The 20266-nt window shown below is 39.1% G+C and overlaps 1 protein-coding gene across 2 annotated transcripts in view; it reads right to left on the bottom strand.

Moving 5' to 3' along the window:
• Positions 1-903: 903 nt before the first annotated feature.
• ATP6V1H (ATPase H+ transporting V1 subunit H) overlaps positions 904-20266 on the bottom strand; it is a 49041-nt gene continuing 29678 nt past the window's right edge. For both annotated transcript variants that reach the window (XM_082276970.1, XM_082276971.1), the window contains exons 12-14: positions 19373-19474; positions 13209-13322; positions 904-1251 (exon numbers count right to left, since the gene is read on the bottom strand). In XM_082276970.1, the coding sequence (XP_082133096.1) occupies positions 1191-1251; positions 13209-13322; positions 19373-19474 (277 nt within the window). In that variant the 3' untranslated portion in view covers positions 904-1190. The remainder of the gene's footprint in view (positions 1252-13208; positions 13323-19372; positions 19475-20266) is intronic.

The raw sequence follows: 20266 nt of genomic DNA on the forward strand, positions 1-20266 counted from the left end.
TCAAATTTTAATTACATATGATGAAAATTAAGGCTGGATAAGGAAAGTTTTCCCAATTTGTCTTTTCACCTGATGACAAAGTACTCTAAGTTTCCTCAGAGACTTGCACCTCAAATGACTGCTGACAAGATTAAGGATTGAGTTATGGTCACTCTTTTTTTTTTTTTTTAATTCTAATAATGAATCACAAGAATATTAACTGCTTGGTGTTGTAAGTGCCTGGAGCCAGGCTTTTATCTATGCAACAAAACTGCTTTCATATGCTGAACCAAGATCATCTTAGATTTATTGATGATTACATATCTTACACTGTCAGAAGCTACAAAACACAGAAAATATTGATAGACAAATTATCTGGCTTAATATAAAAGAAATACAATCGATTTTAGAATGAAACCAGAATCCTAACATTTACAAGTATTTTCAATAACCAAAATCTCCATGAAATTCCAAGTTCAGCAGTTAGTGCACATTTAAAAAAAAAACCTGCACTCAACTTGATCTCTGATCTACAGCCTTAACACTGGTGTTATACAGCTGGACTAATAACCTTGAGTGTATGTTTTCACTGATGGAAGAGCGTTCATTTTCTTCTCCTCATTTCCAGATCTTTTTAATGGAGTTTCTAACAAGACAATTACCCTACCCCCCCAAAAACCCACCCATACATTTCCTTTTATATACAATTTTAACACTATTTTGAGACTTGGTATATATTTTACTGCTGATAATCAGTATTTCTTAGGCTATTGCACTTCTTATGAAACACTAAGTCAAAGCTTTATTAATTTGTCTGAGACATAAGGGACTACTTGCTTTCCTTGGAAAGTGACAACACCGATAACCCACTAAAAGAAGAGAACAATTTTTCTAGGCTAATTATAATATCCATTATGGAAGGGATATCCTTTAATAATATTCTTTATTATGAGAATAAATACATAAAACAAATGCAATATATTAGCCACATTTCTTCATATACATTCAGAACAGAACAAGAAGCTAATAGGCATAATCAGCAGAACTAGTTCAACAAACAAATTTTTAGTAAGCCAACACTAGAGGAAAGTTGAAATGTTTATGCACCCATAGCAGACAAAGAACAAGTGATTTCAGGATTTCCTCTGTATTAATTTTAAGACAAACATACTGTAGTTGTAAGCATGAACTGCATGAACGGACAGAAGTGTTTAGCTCCGTGCAGTGGCCGTTTGAGGTTGTTCTGACTGCAACTGCTTCCCAAGGTATTCCCTGGAACACAACAAAAAATTAGATTGAGAAATGTTCTGGAGAGTGGGGAACAGGATAGTGGTGGGAATTATCAAGTTGACAAAGAAGAGGAAATCTTTAAGTTCAGAATTAATCCTTCAAATAATGTCTACAGTCAATAGTCAACTGGAGTGACAATGACAGTAGCTGAGCTTTAGATATCCATCATCTGCCCTATGAAAATAAAGTACAAATCAAACATCAACAAAGCTGTCTAGAAAAGGGAAGAGCCCAATGGGAACATTTAGAAGCCCTCACAATGGATACAGAACACCCATGAAGCACATAGATTTTGCTTGTTGAATACATATTTTAGAAGCTGTGGCAAAACATTTAAAAGCATCCCTTCCCATAACCCAGCTGCAGAAGTACAAGTAACACGTATGACATACTGGCAATACAACCCATAGGCAAGCATAACCAACGCTGACTAAATAACTACATACTCAAGTTGAGAAAATGAAGAGATAATCAATCCAGGCCCACTGTACACCAATATTTTCTTTAAAGTGTTTTCCTCACCTGCACTTTGAAGTGCACTTAGTTTCTCTGTCTCCTCTCAACACTGGAACACTCCCCAGATTACTAGCACTTGCCCTGAGCAATGGTAACATAAATTCCATGGAAAAATACAGAATGGTTCCTCTGCATGTTTCAATCCTTCACTCTCTTGTGAAAGAAGATCAACACTTCACAGAACCACAAAAAAAAGCTGAAAGAGGTCTTTAATAATAGTACCTGGGTTGCTGCTTGTCACAGAAAATACAGTAATTGTACCACTGTATCAAGTGAAAGAGAGGTTTCAGGACTCATGAAATGTAGGCCTTTTTTTTCTACTGCTGATCATACACTTAGTACTGTGCTTTTTCACTACACAGATATTTCAACCTACATAGGTTAAGCACTAGAAGCATCTCAGAGGGATGATGTGCACAAAGAAGTCTCAAAAAAACCCCACCTAACTCAAGACTATGTGCTTTTGCTTTATTAAAAAAATAAATTTAAAAGATCAGGTTTATTGCACATTTCAAAACCTAGTTTTCAGCTTCATGTCCTGTTGAACAGTTATTCCTTACACATTGCAATTCCTATTGCACAATGAAGTTTAGCACCACCCAACACCACTTTTCTCAGTTTTAACATTAAGCATCCAGAAAAGCTAAAATTCCTATAAAACATTAATTTCAAACACCACTAGCAAAGAAAATAACACATAATTTGTATACTGAACTATATGTTATGATTTAGCACCTTCATTTACAGCTTCATCAGGTGTTGCTGTAAAATCACAGTATTTTAATGCTTGGGCTCCACTTAATAGATACAACTCTTGCTCATAACAGGCAGTTTACCACTCAAAGCAGAGACTCCTGATGGCAAAGAAGGAAATGAGCTGCTCTCTTGTGGCTTGGCAGGACTCAAAACTGTACCACCAAAACAAAATTTGACAGTCATCCAAAAACACAGCCAGCAATTATGGAAGAGCTTCCATGCTCACCAAGCCTCTTTCTGCTCCCTCAATGTTTTTAGCTGTCTTTTTTTTCATTTGTTTCATGCCTATATGCATGTACTGACTCTAGTATTTCTTCTCTGACATCCAGCCTTGAAAGCAACTGACACTTGTTGCATTAATGGCTCTGCTCATCGTATCACAAACCCACAACATCATCTATTCTTAAAGCACAGATGAACCATACTGAGTATGAAATTCCCACACCATTACTCTGAAGTAGGAAAATCAATCAAGCTCATAACCCATAACACTACAACTATTGCAAAGCTTACACTGTTTCAGATGCATGACCAAGGCTTTCTAAAAATCCCACCAGAGTGTAGTGTAGTCAGCAAAAATCTCCAAGAAGGCAGAGCAGTACCACATTTTGTAGGTACTTAGTGCCTTCATAGACATATTCAACTTCTACAGTAGGTAGAACAGTATCTTCCCTACAAAACCTTTTGTATGTGTGAGGTTTAAGTCCATGGTCAAGGAAAAGTCCTCATCCCATTTCCCTATATTGAATGAGTACCTGCAGTTACATCTCTATATTCTCATGCTGCAAACCCAAGTGAAAATCCCATAGTGTTCCTACCCCATCACCTCTTTAGCCACCACCAAGGAACACTGAAATGCAAAAACCTTGCATTACAAGCTGTTAGAAGGATCAGTTACTTTTCTGTTTGCTTATCACTTCCATTTGAGTGTCACTGGTTAACCCAGGACAAGTTCTTGCACAGTCCAGATCAGATGAACATGGAGTCACAGAATGGTTTGGGTTGGAAGGGACCTTAGAAACCTTCTGGTTCCGAACCCTCTGCCATGGGCAGGGACACCTTCAGCTAGACCAGGCTGCTCAGAGCCCCATCCAACCTGGCCTTGAACACTCCCAAGGATGGGGCATCCACAGCTTGTCCAGGAAACCTCTTCCAGCATCTCACCACCCTCACAGGAAATAATTTCTTTCTGGTATCTAATCTAAACCAGCCCTGTTTTATTTTAGAGACATCACCCCCTGGCCTTGTGAGAAGTCCCTCTCCAGCTTTCCTGCAGGTCTCCTTTAGGTACTGTAAGGTGCTCAAACACCTCCCCAGAGCCTTCTCTTGTCCAGGCTTAACAACTCCAACTCAGAGCTTTTCCTCACAGAATAGATGTTCCATCCCTCTAAGTCATCTCCATAGTTCTCCTCTAGATCTGCTTCAAAATGTTAAGTAGGACCCTGTTCTCCCTCTGCTAAAACACATACTAAAAGAATGACAAGGTTCAAATATATTTTATAAATACTGGTATTTCATCACATTAGGAGGTTAAGAAGCACTGTAAGCTCCAAACTTCACTCCTAAGTTGGACATAAGTGTCCATCCCCATGCTGTTACAAATTAAGGGTCTAAGACTTTTCATTTATGCTGACTGGTACTTAGTTAAATCTGAAGCGAAAACTGGGATTTTAAAATTACTATTTACCTCACAAAATTAAAGTCACCTGTAAGAATGCAAGCATTCAACGCATTGCACTATATGAGCATGTAAGATGAAAGTATGGTTCTCATCACCAAGATAATAAATAATTTAATAAAATATTCAAAATAGCATCTGAGAGGTTTGTGATGCATGCTACAATGGAAAGTAATGAGGTATTAGACTTACTTTTTTTTAACTGCAAGCTATAAGCCCATGAATTGGACCACTACAAGATACCTTAAACCATTTTCCTCACATTCCTTATAAAGGCCTTTATAAAAAGGTCAGGTTTAGCCATCCTCTCACTTCCTTCAACATAAAACCATCCTTATTAAAAGTAGATGAAGCTAGTACAAACAATTTTGCATTTACAGATAACAGCATTCAAACATGAAACAATTGATACAGTATAAATCTACAAGAGCAAAAAAAATTACCTCTGCACTACAGAAAAGCTTCAAACATGCAACTGCAGTACATCACTTTTGAGACTAACTGTAAAATCTTCCATTTCTCAATTAAAGCTCAGATCAACAAGACTTGAAACACCACACATTTTCACTTTCCTGGTCACTCCAAAGTCTGATGGTGAAGCATAAGTAATTTCCATTTGTAAATTAATCTTTTCATTCTTATTGAAATAACCAAGTGAGATTCCTTTCACACTAGAAATTTCCCCTTTTTTTGGGTCTCTTTTTAAACACACATTTTCTGCTGTTTCCAAAGCACTTTTTCCAAGAAGAAAAGAAAGCTTAGAGGTGAATACATGAATTCATTTGTTCTCAAATTCTTATTCCAATTTGTTTCTTCATTTTGTTTAATTTAATTGGTTCTGTTTCTCACGAGAGACACTGACACCTTTAAGGCGCGATACACTTAAATGTCATAATTGCAGCAAATGCTAAAAGTTTATTTAGGAAAAGGCACATGGAACTGATCCAACATGGAAGCCCCTAAACTCAGTGAGCATGGAATAAGGAGATAATTGCAAACTGGCACAAGACACTATCTACAAATTTTATACTAATATATACCATATATTAAAAGATCATTGTCAACAACAGTCTGTGATAGAAGGGAAGGTTATCAGATACATACAACAGATCCCCAGAGGCCATGTGTTAAAAGAAACAAGCTTTGAAGCTTAAGTGGTACTACTTCCAGTGCAGTCAGATTGGCCTGTCCTTTAAAGAACACTGAAAATTACTTTTTTAACAGGCAAAGGAAGAAAAGTAGATGAAGCATAGAAGAAAGGAAGTGAAAAATTTTCATTTTTTTTTTCTTTTCTAACATTTAACTCTTGTATCCTATTTCTTGAAGAACCAAGTTATCAAAAAATATTTTATAGTCTTGAATATCTGCAATTTCTAGCTTGTTTCAGCAGACTGAGGTACCCAAGAGACAGAATGCTTTTCTTTGACAAAAACCAAAATAAAAACATTGATTTTATTTTCTCTATCTAAACATAAGCCAAGAGTCCCATTCTTTTGAAAATGAAATTGAAAAGTCAGTTCTAAAGAAATCCTTCCCATTATGAAAGAAGTATAATAAAGATATGGCAAAAAGTCTGCCACTTACTTCAACACACTCAAAAGACATTGCCAACATACACTGTTTACAGAAAAATCATAAAGATATGATAAATAGTTAAACAAGTTCACAGGAGAGCCAGCAGAGAGAATAGTTTGAACAAATTGATCAGTTTTGCCAGCTTTATGTTGAATTTCTGCTAGAGGCCTAGTAACCTGGAAAGAATTAGACTGTAGAGAGAGAGAGGGACCCATTTTATTGTGGCTTTACAAATGGTATTTGAATTACACAACTGATGTATTCCCAATTCTAAGCAGGCTAAACTAACCCTTGAAAACATTGTCTCATAAGTGTAACACGCCACAGATTAACCATCCCTGGAACCTCTGTGCTGTACACATGAAGTGGCAACACCAGGACTTGGTTGCAACCATCTGTGTAGTCTCCATCTAATCCAGTGGGAGACAAAGTTGGGACACACACCCTTTAGCCCATTCCAGCAGTGTATGCCTGCCTTTCTCACGAGGCACTCAAGGTATTCTGGTAAGACAGTACTTTTTGTTCATTTAACTCTCAAGTGAATTGCAGTGCATTGCTTTCTACAAATAAGCTCCCTTGAACATGGTTACTTCAGTGTCACATTAACATCAGTGGTGGCTGCGAGAAAGGCAGGTGGAGCTCTACAGGGGCCACCACAGCTCCATTTGCCTCACCACAGAGCCACAGTCACAGAAGCCAGGAAAGAAAATAAGCCAGGCTCAAATCAAACCCACAGTGGTGTTAATGGTTCCTGAAATGTAATATTAGCATGTCTTACTGCTGTATCCAAAGTTATACCACTGCATATTTTTATATAACTTTTATATATATAATATATATTAAAATATATACATACACATTACATGCTCCTCATTATCATGTTCTTCACAGAAGTAAGCAGAAATAGAACAGTTATGAAAGTAGTAAAGTAAAAAACAAAGAGACATCTTCCTAGAGAGCTGGGCTGGGAAGACTGCCAAAGCTGGAGTGCTACCACTAGAGAACTGCTGCTCTCTTTTGTCATTAGTTTCCTGAACACAATTTTCTTCTTTGACTCAGTGGATTAATGCACTATTAAGTATTTCAACTAAAAAAAAAGGTATTAGAGATTATAAAATATGTGTCTATTATACCAATGGCTACCGTAAGTAGTTTTGAAGGTAAGTCATCACAAACCACCAACAAAAACAAAGAAACAAATGTACACAGCAGAATCAAAGCCACTTCAACCAAACAGTTTGGGTCTCTAATGCATCAAAATGAAGATTTTAATTGTGGTGGCTGGTGAACATACATTACAAGGGACAGAGAGCTCTCAGTAAGACAAGCCCCTAGTACCACAAGAACCACTTTATGTTAGGGTGACCAAAAAGGCTTCTCCCAGGATACTTGTTCTGTTATGTTAATCTATCCCAGTTTGGATTCCCTGGTTGGCGGTCAGCCTCTACCCCCTCGTCCCTCCCCCAGAGTTCCCCATTGGTCCCCGTTCCCTAGTCCCGCCTTTTCCCCACCCCCAGATAAAACTCTGAGCTTCGGGGTCATGTTCCTATCTGCCTCTGCGTCCTTTGACGGTGTAGCAGCAGTGAATGCTCCTGCTGGAACACAGGCAAAGGCCCTTCTCGACTGCCTGCTACCGACTGTAACACTGAACCCACCCGCGCGTCTGTGGGGCACGCGGGACCCCACAGAGCTGGACAGGGACAGTACTATTTTTGTAAATTATCTTTTTCAGTGGAACAATGGTGATTTTCACCATGTATCTCCTTGACCTATAAATGTGTCTGTGAATCTCAAGACAGAAGAGATACTGCAAAGATCTCTGCAATTCTCAATATTTAGTTTAACAGATTCCACTTCACACAAACAAATAGAACGAAAACCAACTGTTAAGATAAACAAAATCTAGGACATTGTTTCCACTTAATTATTCACAGTAAAGAGATGCTCAGCATTCTGATGTGCACATTAAAACTAAACAGTCTGAATGGTTGTACAGAAGGATTATGAACATTACATGAAAAGTGCTTTGTGTTTCCAAAGGGAATCTTGTCTTCAGCTGAATGCAATAATATTAATAGACAATCTACAGATTATCTCCTGATTACTGAAAGCATTACTCATAGCATGGTTTAAAGCCCTCCTTATGACATGAAATGCAGCATTAACATGAGTCTTCAAACTGAGACACTGCAAGAACCTTCTTTCCCCTCAGCAGTTTCCCCGGTTTTGTTCAATTTCTTTTGAAAGGGTTATTCTAGACTCCCAGTTCACAACTTCACATACAAGCTATGAAGAAACAGCAGATCAATGAGCTCTTATAACACAGCTGTTACTTAAGCATTTGATTTTAAAAGAAAATAGACTATGAAATCCAATTCGATATGTGCCTTTCTATTAGGGAGACAAAGCACAAGCCATTTTTCACATATATGATGCACTATGAGCTAACATTTACACAGAGCCATTCCTTGAATTTAAAAAACCCATTTGACTAAACCATGCAATGTGGTTTGAAAATGGTTTTATATTTAATCAGAAGATTTAGTTACCACAAAGAATTTTGTTGCTTACAACACTTAAGAATTTTATATGTAAGAATGACCAATATAAATAGTGTCGAACTGAATTTTCCTATCAGGAAGTCAAATTTTTAAAGAACACTAACCAGAAGTAAATCATCAAATAGTTACTTCTTTGGTGACATGTTTTTCAGCATAGTTCATGAAAATGAGCAATTTCTTTGAGAAAAGAAAATGCAAACTGAGCAGAATGTCTGATATTTTCCATGCTAACACAAGCTCTAGAAATATTTTGCAAAGAGTACAGATCTCATGACAGAAAACATGAGCATAGTGTGAATCCCAGAGAGCACATGCCCAATATAAACCACAGCCCCTACACCTATATGGAATGAAGCTTTTCAAGAATACATATTTATGTGCAAATAAAAAGATGGAACATTCCACTAGGTATAAACTATGCCTGTAACTAATTGGATTTTTGCCTAACTTGTCTCATTCTAGCCAGGAAGTGTTCTCTTAAAAAATATTGACTTTTATCAGAGACACTATCTTCTGAAACTTTTCACTTTGTTAATTTCTGTTAACTACTGCAATGGAATTGTATCGATGATGAAGGTTAAGAACCAGGATAAATAAGTATAATGGAGGTCACTGTCCTGTAGGTATTGTTCCCTAGATTTAAGCCTACTACTCTATTAAGCACACACTTCAGTGTTGGGATGGGGGAAAAAATAAGGGGTGGGGGTGGGTGCAAACTTCGTGGCTGCCAGGTAACTATCACTACAGCTTTCACTTCTCAGTCCCAAATGCAGGCATTGTACAGAAGCTATCTATAGAATAACAGTTTCTAAATATAGCATATTGCATATCGTGGGCAGTTTCAGATTTTTTACTCTCTCTCTGCAGAACTCTTCATTTTAAAAGATGGAAAGCAAGTAATTTTGTCTGGGATGTGCATTTAGAAAATCATGTATGAACCTGTTGCATATTCAAAGCTTGTCCCATTTGTTGCTTCATTCAGCATGCTGTTTATGAATTCCACTTCCATACTACACTTGATCATGCTTAAGTGATACATCCTAACTCCCACTGTTTAGCACCTGCCAACACACTCATACTCTTCCTGTTGGTATCAAGGAGGAGGTCAGGAGCCCCATGCCTGAGCAGGTGCATGTCTGAGAAGAGGTTGTGACCCCATGGGAAGCCTGTGCTGGAGCCGGGTCCTGACAGGGACCTGCAGACCCATGGAGAGAGGAACCCACACCGTTGCAGAGGTTTCCTCATAGGACTTGTGACTCTGTGGAGGGACCCACGCTGGAGCAGCCTGTCCTTGAAGGACTGCACCCCTCAGAAGAGCGACCCACACTGCAGTAGTTTCAGGAGAGCTGTTGCCTGTGGGATGGACTCACGTTGGAGAAGTTAATGGAGAACTATCTCCCATGGTAGGGACCCCATCATGGAGCAGGGGAAGGACTCCTCTCCCTAACCAGTGGGAGAAAACAACGTCTGAGGAACTGGCCATAACCCCCATTCTGTCTCCCTGTGCCCCTGGGGGAGGAGGTAGAGCTGGGAAGGAGGGAGAGGTGGAGAGAAGGTGTTTTTAAGCTCTTACTTACTTCTCATTATCCTGCCCTGGTTTTGTTAGTAATAAGTTCAGTTAATATCTCTAACTGGAGCCTGTTTTGCCTGTGACAGTATTTGGTGAGTGGTATCTCCTGGTCCTTATCTCAGCTCAGGAATCCTTCGTTGTGTTTTCTCTCCCCTGTCTAGCCATGGAGGGGAGCAATAGAGCTGCTTTGGTGGGTGTGTCAACCCAGGGTCAACCCACTACACAGGTTCTTACTATCAGCAGGGGATGCCATGACTAACACAGTTAAAAGTCAGATTGAAACTCAGGATTAATTCCCATGTATAGGCAGTAAGTGATGCTAAAAAGATAATTTTGCTCCTCGCTTCATCAAGTGCATGATCATTTAACATGCAAATGTATCTGGAATATTTCACTTGAACTTATCTCATCTGAAAAGCTGACAGCAGTTACTGCTTTTGCCAACACAGCTTCACCATTTAAGAGAATGCCTGTCAATCTGATTTCCCCCCATTTACCCCTGACTTTAAAACCCCTAAGGGAAAGCCAGTTGAGCAGCCTGTAATGAACTGCTCAAATTACTTAGGAGTTAATTGTCTCTAAGTTGAGTTAACAGTCGAATGATACAGCTGTGTTTTAGGCAGAATGCCACTTCAGCTGCCCCATGGCACTCCCTCAACTCAAGGACCACAAGTTTTGCTTACTGTGCTGGCTCCAGGCACAGCACTTGCACCAAGCCTCAGTGTGGCAGAGCAAAGCTTTATTTTCTAATCGCTCTCTCAGTCAGCCTTCAGGGAAAGCCTGACTACCTGTCACACGTGTCACAGACAGTAATGCTGAGCTGTTCTGTGCCAATTAAATTCAAGGAAAAAACCACAATTGCTTTGAGTGAAATAACTCTAATACCAGAATAAGTGGAAGCAAGAGGAAAAACGTTTATTGTTTCCCCAGCTTTGAAGAGCAAGGTAAGCAAAACCTCCAAGTTGCACCTTATAACAAAGCAAAGCTTAGTAAGTGGGCACTTAAACCACAGTGTGCAGCCATCAGGGGACTCAACTTGTGTGATGAGAAGAGACAGCAATGAAACAGAAGAGCTCCTGACACTCGTGAAAAGCCAGATCTACACAAAGACAGATCTAGTATCCCACATACAGTGTGTCATTTCCTTAGCTTAAGCTGTAAGTCCATGCCAGGGGTAACACTACTTTGGCAAAGAGGAGCCAAGGACAACATGGTCCAGAAGCTTGTTCCACTATGAATTAAACAAGAAAACACTCCCTACAGAGATGATAGTATGAATCTGGAAGTGGCATTAACTTACACAGATCCTTTTTACTGACACCTCTGAAGAGCAGAAACTAGGTACTTTTGCCATCTCCCTCTCAGGCTCAAGCCTAAAGGTTCACAAACTGTGAAAAGCAGGCACAGAAACGTTCATACCATTAAAAAACCAAAGCAAACCTAGAAGACCAGATGTTTTTGCAAGTAGGATTCTCACACTGAAAGTGAGAAAAAGCCAGGTTTGGCATTCAGGAAAACTTTTAGTACCAGTGAGGTTTGTGCTGGAGAAAGACCAAAGGTCTTACTAGCAGATTTTGAAGACATCAGAACACACATGAAATAAAACCTGTCCCTACTGCAGAAGGCACTATCAGTAACTAAACTTTCCATGCTGTAATCTCTATTTAGTTACAGCTGGTTTGTGATACTCAATGTTTCAAATATATCAGAACAGCATAGTGAGAAAAGAAATGTAATAAACTGAGAAGCAGGGTAGAGCATAATATACAATAATGACCAAAAATTAGATTGCACATGACCATGCGTTTAGTCTCCACACACTCAGAAATTCCATGTTATTTATCAAAGTGCTCCTTACAGGTCGAGAGTATTAGCTGGATTTTTCATAGTAGGGTATTTAAACATGTGTTTCTCTGTTATAAAAGGTTCCCACAGTATGTGAGAGGGTGGGAGTAGGATAAAATGAATATAACGTGCATGAGAGTTAAAACCTTAAAACCCATATTCTTCAGAAGGAAAGGGAGAAAATTAGCTTTGTTTTACCTAAGACACACTGCAGAGAGAGACAGTGGGAGCTTTTTGTCAACTCAAACAGCCTGTTACAGCAAGGAGGTGACTTAACCTTTCAGAAGGTGCTTGGTAGACCTTGTTCCCCTACCACTTTCACACTGCTGGCATCATCCGTACTCAGCCTTTCAAAAAGATCACATTCTGTCACAGGAGAGAAAACTGACAGAAGCTATAGATATGTCCAAGCACTATGCTTGTCAGAAATAAAAGGTTGTTTAAATTCAAAATTAAATTAGTTTTTTGTATCCCAACACTTATGTTCCAATATTCTCAGATGTATTGCTGTATTTTATCTTCCTTTAAGGCAATGCCAAAATGAAAATATGAGCTCTGGTGCACTCATAATTAATAATCAGATTAAAAGCTCCTAATTAGTTTTCTTAACTCTCCATGCTTCATGCTTAGCATTCCTAATTAGTTTGGCAACTTATACAACGTGGCTCCATGAAAGCTGAAGTTTATCAGAGCTTCAGCCCTTCAATGCTTCCCTATAGGGTTGTGTGGTCTGTTGGAAAGGCAGCATCACCCACCAGCAAGTTCTGTGGCAGAACTTGCCAAGACTTCAGGATTATTACAGAACTACTCAACAAACAATGAAAGAAACACCTCAATTCAAATCCTATTCTCAGTGATTGATGAAAGAGGTACCAGCATGTGACTTGCAACTTCATCTAACCAATTGGCACATTAACTTCTGCTATTCCACAAGCAGTTCCAATAAATTCATAGAATCATTATAGAATATCCTGAGTTGGATAAGGAGCCACAAGAATCATCGAGTCCAGCTCCTGGCCCTGCACAGGGCAAGCCCAAGAGCCACACCATTTGTCTGAGAGCATCGTCCAAACACTTCTTGAACTCTGTCAGGCTGGTGTTGTGACCACTCTCCTGGGGAGCCTGTTCCAGTGCTCAACCACCCTCTGGGTGAAAAACCTTTTCCTAATACCCATCCTAAGCTAAAATACATTGTTCAAGTGAATTACTTGTATAACATTCAACCATGTAAGGTAAAGCTACTCAATTCAACTGCTTCCAAAATACACAGAACTACTAAGTTCTTACCATCAGCATCATACTGATCTGTTGTTTAAAAACTGCTGTCTTACCACATAAAAATGTTATTTTTCCCCTAAAAGAAATCTACAGTCTTGAATCCTCTCTCCACACCAAAGATTTCACACTGTTAGCAGCAAGTTAAATAATCTTCACATACCAATTGTGAACCATCAGCTTCTGCACAGCCAGTAGTGCATTATAACGAACTTGCTGGTCTTCGTGATGCATGTGGTTCATAACCAGCTGCTTACCACCAAGTTGTTCAATCACTCTGAAAAACAGGAGAGGAGCAAGTTTTTTAACGTTTTGGACTACTTTAAATTCTGAGTAGCTATCCTATCCAACCTCTTCACAGTCAAGGCAAGTTTAAATTATATTCATATTTATTTTATTTAAGTATTTATTTCCCAAGATACACATCTCATCTGACATAATCTATTTGTAACATCTCCTATTAACTACTGATTATTTTAAAAAATTTTTTTTTAAGAATTAGCAACATAGAAAGTGTTTGTACTGGACTCCTGTTTGCGACTTTGAAATAAATAATCAAGAAAAGAACCCTTTTCAGAGAGGATTATTTACTTTATCCAGCTCTCTAAAAGGGTTGGCAGGGTATAGCATTATCAACTATTAGGTAGGAGAGGTAGTGCTCTCCCCCCCATAAATGGATCATAACCAGGTCACTCCATTCTTTGCAAGAATAAAACCCCAATCTCTTCTGGCACTGTCTAATAAAGAAAAATGGTTGTAATCACACCAACACCTATTAAATCACCCACTTCATACATATAGTGCTTTTTGACATTCAAACTGTACTAGAGCTATAGCTATTCCTGCACAAGATGCAGAACTGGCTGTTAAGGTACAATTCCCAGAGCAGTATATGCTTCAGCTGCATCCTTCACTACAAACTTCACCACCAGAGTCAGCCATAGCTTTTTAACAGCTATACCAAATCCCCTATGAAATACTGATGAAACCCTGTATTGCATGTCATTAATATATTATTTCTTAATAAAAACAGTGGAAGGCAACACACTTAAAACCTGAAAAAGTATCACCATCCAGATGACTTCACACGCAGCATTTCAGCCTATCATAACAGTAAGTTTGGAGAGAATTTGCAAGGAATATATAAGCTGATTTACTCACTGACTTTCATGTTTGTTTCACATCAGTTCTCTCACAGGTCACTTAGTAGTTAAACATAGAATTCTGTGAAGATACTATCACTTGCTTTAGGCTTAACTTAATGCTGTCCTGCCATTCTAAGCTTGCATGAGCTATCTGCATGTAGTACTGCTCTTTTCATAGCCAGATTAATGCGTTGCTGCTGCACAACATAATGGATTTTTGCAGAACAGGTATAAAGACAGCATGGAGATGAAAAAAAGAATTTTCAATTTCACTTTATAACTCAGTTAAAAACATCCTTAAGACCACAGGGAATATTATTTCCCAATAATATTAAAACATTTGTTTCATAAAGCAGGAATGGATTCAGAAAAGTGCAATTGTTTCAAGCTGGAAAATCCTTGCCAAGAATTCAAGACGTTATTAGTAATGTAACAGATTCAAAAAAACTTTATGCCTGCCTTATACTGCCTCACATTTTTAATGAGTTAAATATAAAACCACTGCACACAAAGGCAAGAGTATGAAATACCGTATTTTTGTCTTTATTATAGGACTGACTTAAAACAATGGATTTTCAGGAATTGAAAGGATGTGAAAAAGGCATTAAACTCAAAAGTTTCCTTATGCTAGAAGAATGCAAGAACCAAAATGAAAAGCTAAAAGCCTATAATCACAAATGGTAATAGGCTCTTTTAGATGACAATACATCACTGAAATTATGGCTGAGAACATGAAGAGTCAAAGAACAGCATTATCATTCTTGCATAATGCTGCCTACAGGTACAAATCACTTCCCAGCCATGGGTTTTCAACCCAAAGGTCTAAACAGTGAAGAAGGTTCGCAGTGAATCCTATTCCTGCAAGTTCCAAATTTGTCCAAAACACTACATTTAGTTTCCCCTCTCCTCAACTGCTGCTTACTTTACAGCAGTAATAGAGCCCAGTGGAACAGTTATGTGTGCATATCATCTGCAGTGACTGTTCCCCGTAACACCACTGCACTAAGCCAAGAGAGTGGCATTTCAAAAAAGTTTCTGGATGCTTAAGATCCACGTTTTAACACAACCCATTTAAAGGGAGAAAGAAGACACAAGATAAAGACAAAGGAGTACAATTTAGACTGTTATAGCAGAAAACAAATATAAAATCCACACTACATATCTGAAAGCAGGCCAGGGTGAAAAAGGGAATGCAAGTTTTTTTCTAAATCATAAGCTAGGGAAGAGAATGGCTCTAGGTCTCCATCTTTTCTACATGTCAAACACAAAGCCCACGTTCCTAGCACTCAAGAAATTCAAAGTGTGTTCGTAGTACATAGCAATAACCCTTGGGCCACATGGAAGGTGTGCTGGAGGCCTGCCTTTATTTTCAGTGACAGGAAGCACCAGCACTGATGCCTTAGGTTTTAACTTATATTTTTCATATTCTGTACTGCTTGGTGTGTAACTCTGAAGTTTCTTGTAGCCTGTTAATTTCTGCTGTCTTGTGCTAGGTAAACATAACAAAGCCTCTCTGGGCCTGCTCTTCAAGGACACCCAGACTGTCCTAGGCTCAAAAAGTATAAACCAAAAGCCTTTGAGAGGGGGGATAAGCTGATAGGAATTACATCATTAAACTGAAGCTTTAATTGGAGAATTAACCCTGATATACAAATGAACCAAACTTATAAAAGTGTGAAGAAGTCGTGACCTGTCATCCATCTTGGGGTTCATCTTGGGAAAAGCCTCTGGCTCCCCAGGGTGTACCTCTGAAGGCCTTTCAAGTAAATACCTACTTTTATTCCCTTACTCCTCTCTAGTCTCTGTTTCTAGGAGGCCTCTTCAGGCATCAGTTCTTTGGCACCCCAGATAGGACAACAAGGCTTCTGAAAATCCTCTGGGACTCAGAAAGATCCAGCTCAGCTCCCCCTCCTTGCCGGAACCCGGGGGGCAGTTGCGGCAGTCCAGGAGGCAGAGAAGCCCCAAGAGTCCAGAAGACTCTCCAGATCCAGCACAGAGGCACGTGAGTAAATGAATAAAGGTGGTATTCTGTTGGCACCTGGGTTGGGTGTTAAGAGATCTCTTACAGTTTGTTTAGGGACTCGGAAGAGTCCTGGGGGGGGTTTCATTTGGTGTTTCCCCCTTTTGTTAGCTTGGCAGCTCGTGAGAGCTTGTCAGGGAACTTGTGTGAGAGTTCCAAGGAATTTAATTTTCCCTCTGTTGGTTTGTTGCTAGCTTGTATCCAGCCAACACCCTTTGGCACACAGGCAGGTGGCACTGTGGCTGGGAGGCTTGAAACCTATTTCCAGCCGCAGTTTATAAACCCTGGCGTTTTGAGTTCGAATCCTATCTTCTCTAGTTTTCTCTCTTTGCTTAATAGAGTGTTTTTAGATCGCTTTGCTTTATTTTTGTGAATTTTCTGTTTATAAGCATAAAACCATGGGCTATAATATTTCTCGTATGGGGAATGAAATACCACAGAACTTGCCTTTAAGTTTAGTATTAGAAAACTGGGAAAAATTGACTAGCAAAGATAAAACCCTTACAAAAGCGGAATTAATTAGGCTTTCCACAGTGATCTGGCTAGCCATACTTTATTTCTGCAGTTACACTTTCAGAAAATGCATCTTGGTGAGCCTCACGAGAAGCTCACAGTGCTATTGTCTTGACAATTTGGTCCACAATGTGTAATTTTAAAAGCAACTTATAATTACTTAAGCGTTAGAGAACAGCCATGCAAAAACGCAGTCTTAGTTTAACAAACATTTTCTTTTGTCAGACAGAGGGAAAGATTAGCCAGAGCTGTAACTCTAGGTCTCTGCTGTGTGCAGCAAGTAAAGTCAAGTAGTTTTAGGTTCCACTTCATCGCCGCAACCTTCAAAGGCTAAACGATGATCCAGTTAAGAGTTGACAATAAAGGCTTAATGGAAACAAAAGTATTCTTTTGACACCTGAATTCTTCTACTCTTCTAAACCGAGAAACAGTATCCATTCTTAAAGTGAGTCATACAATGAGAGTGTGAAATACCGACCACGCATGGGAGAAGTACATGATTCTGTATCAAAAAACATAAGAAATGGACTATTATGCTGGAACTGACACACAATCCATAGGTATTTTAAGGTTTTAGTTAGTTCCAAAATTGCTGAAGTCATATTTGGTAAGAATACACTGGATTACAAAAGAAATTCTTTAGAAGAAAGAGATTGAGGCATTTCAGTTTGTTCATTGGAACAGAAAGCTAAATAAGCCAAGTCTGCAAGAAGCAGCTAAAGTGTAAGAATTTGAGGTAAGAATTTGAGGTAAGAATGTGGGTTAGAACAGTATCGAGGACACTTCTTATTCGCTGATGACCACTCCTTTTGAAGTCTGACACATTGCTGAAAGGGCTTAACAGCCTGGGAGCTGAGTAGAGCTGTGGTCCTAACAGCTATACATTTTCCAGCTACAGCTACAGGTCCTGTTTTCCACACTTGATTTAATAGCTTTGGTCCAGCAACTGCATGGCCATACTAGCCTAAACATTCAGGTAGATGCATGCAAGCTGTTTAAAGATTAAAGCAAACACATAATAAAATGATTCCATACAAAGAGCAGCTTAAAGCAAGAACAACCAGTATTAGTCAGTCTTCCAGCTTTGCCATTTGCAGGCAGCACTATTAGTTTCCACCTTACTGAAGGGTATCTTGCCTCTCTTCCAAATACCATTTCAGTTCAAGCAGCTGACAAGACTATAAGGGCTGTGAGTATTTCTGGAGTCAACAAGTCTTCCTAGCGCATATGTATAGCCTGAAGTTTCGGTGTGTTGTCCATGATTCTACTGCTGTCAAGACAGCAGTCTGCACAAGAAGTGTTCATGAAATTCCCAGCAAGGCTAGAAGGCCATTCTCATCTATTGAGCTGGTTTTAGCTGAGGTAGTTAATTTTCCTCTTTGTACTAAAACCACTGTTGATTTCATCATTGCTGAGCAGCATTTGCACTGCATCATGGCCTTTTCTGCTCCTCACCCCACCAGCAAGGGGGCTGGGGCTGCACGAAGACTTGGGACAGGACACAGCCATTGCAGCTCACCCCAGCTGACCAAAGGGATATTCTATACCATATGGCATCACGCTCAGCATATAAAACTGGAAGAAGAAGAAGGAAGGGGGGATCATTGAAAGCCATGGTGTTTATCTTTCCAAGTACCCATTATGCATGATGGAGCCCTGCTTTCCCTGGGATGGCTGAACACCTGCCTGCTCGTGGGAAGCAGTGAATTAATTCCCTGTTTTGCTTTACCTATTAAATTGTCTTTATCTCAAACTACAAATTTTCTCACTTTTCTTCTATTTCTCCCCCATTCTGCTGTGGGGAGACAGCAAGTGGCTGTATGGACCTGAGTTGCCAGCTGGGGTTAAACCATGACATCCATTAAACCCTGACCAGAAACCAGGAACAGACCTCTTCTTTGCTACAAAAATTAAGTCACATGTCTCCCAGTGTGAGTGATGAGCCAGATTCCTGCAAAAACCAAAGGCTTCTTTCTGCTTCAGTGGTCTCTGCCTCAGAGGTGCAATTATTCAGTAAACATCTTTGCTAGCAGGTTTTAAAAGCAGGAAAATATAGCAATGTCTGCGTGGATTTCAACAGGATTTGGGTTTATAATGAACATGAACACTTTCACCAAAATGTGTATCTGTGTAGCTAAAACATGCTTAAATGGCAGAGTGACAACCGAATCTGTGCATCACTGAAATGACAATAGCAACTGTTTGTGGAAAAAACTTCTCTGTAGTCTTAAGTCACAAAAGAGTCTTTATCATTGTTGCAATAGTCCATGTCTACCCTAAGTCCAATAATTACAGTCCAGTTAGTCACAACAGAGAGGCAAAATTGTATGTTGATTAAACTCTTGGTAGTTCTTTCAATTTCTTCTGGTGCCTGGCTTCTGCTTTAGTCTAAACATTGTATTCAATACTTGCTATAAACACTGGCTCCCTTCAAAGTTAAGAGACACTGAAATACATTAAGTCAAAGATCCAGTTTGCATTTTCTCATCTGATCTAGTTTGTGCTTTCTCACCTTCCCAGTGAATAAAACTTAAGCACAACCTGCAGTCCCTTTGTAGCATATTTTAATATAAATAAGCAAAAAAAGCCACAGGCATAGTACATACTCCAGGTACTCTCTAGAATAACAACATACTGGCATTTTCCTACCGTTTCCCACGGGGATAGTGCCGTACATATTCTCCCACGTCATGAGCAGCTACAGCCAGCACCTGTGGATCATCAGAAACCTCCAGAAGTTTTGTCAGGATTCTAGGAAAGAATTTGAAACAATCAAGTCCCACGTTTTGGGTTGGTTTTTATTTTTTTGTTTTCTTATCTGTGAGGGGTTTTTAATCAGTAATAACTTAAAATAACAAAGCCCATAAGCATAAAAATGCTTTACAAGTCACCCAAAAAGTAAAGCTAGAACTTCTTCCAAACATGCAGTTGTACTTAATGAAACCAACAACCTGCCCTAATTAACAGAATTATTTAAAGTATTCACTAGAGTCCGTTTAGCAAGGTACATGCACAAATACCTATAACCAAGGATTACAAAATCTCTCCTTTTTTTATACTTTGGCTTCAAGACCAACAGTTCTGAGTTCTAGACAAGCTGCATTAAAAAGCAGTTCTGTCTGAACTCAAAGACAGAGAAGATGAAAACTATACTGATTGTAAATTACTCCAATGCCACATGTTATTTTCTTAGCATGCACAGAAACACAGAGCTGTAAGAAGTAGAAAACCGCTTCTCAACTGTCTGCATTTTAATTAAGTAGTTAAACCACCTTTAGTGGAAAACAGCTGCAAGTAACACTGCTCTCTAGCCAGTAGTGAGAAGGGGGGGAAATGACACAGATTATGAAGGTTAGGCACAGTTGAAAAGGTTAAACATACAGATCACTGGAAAATTAGATTATTCTATACTTAGTGAGATGAAAAATGTGTTCTAATCAGAGAAAGTCAGAAACAAGCTGAAAAATTCAACTGGAATTAAAAAAAAGGACATCCTGGTAAAATTAAATTACCACAGCCACTGCCTCCCTAGAAGCCAGAAAG

This window comes from Coloeus monedula (assembly GCF_965178545.1).
Source record: "Coloeus monedula genome assembly, chromosome: 1".
In the NCBI taxonomy this organism is placed as follows: domain Eukaryota; kingdom Metazoa; phylum Chordata; class Aves; order Passeriformes; family Corvidae; genus Coloeus; species Coloeus monedula.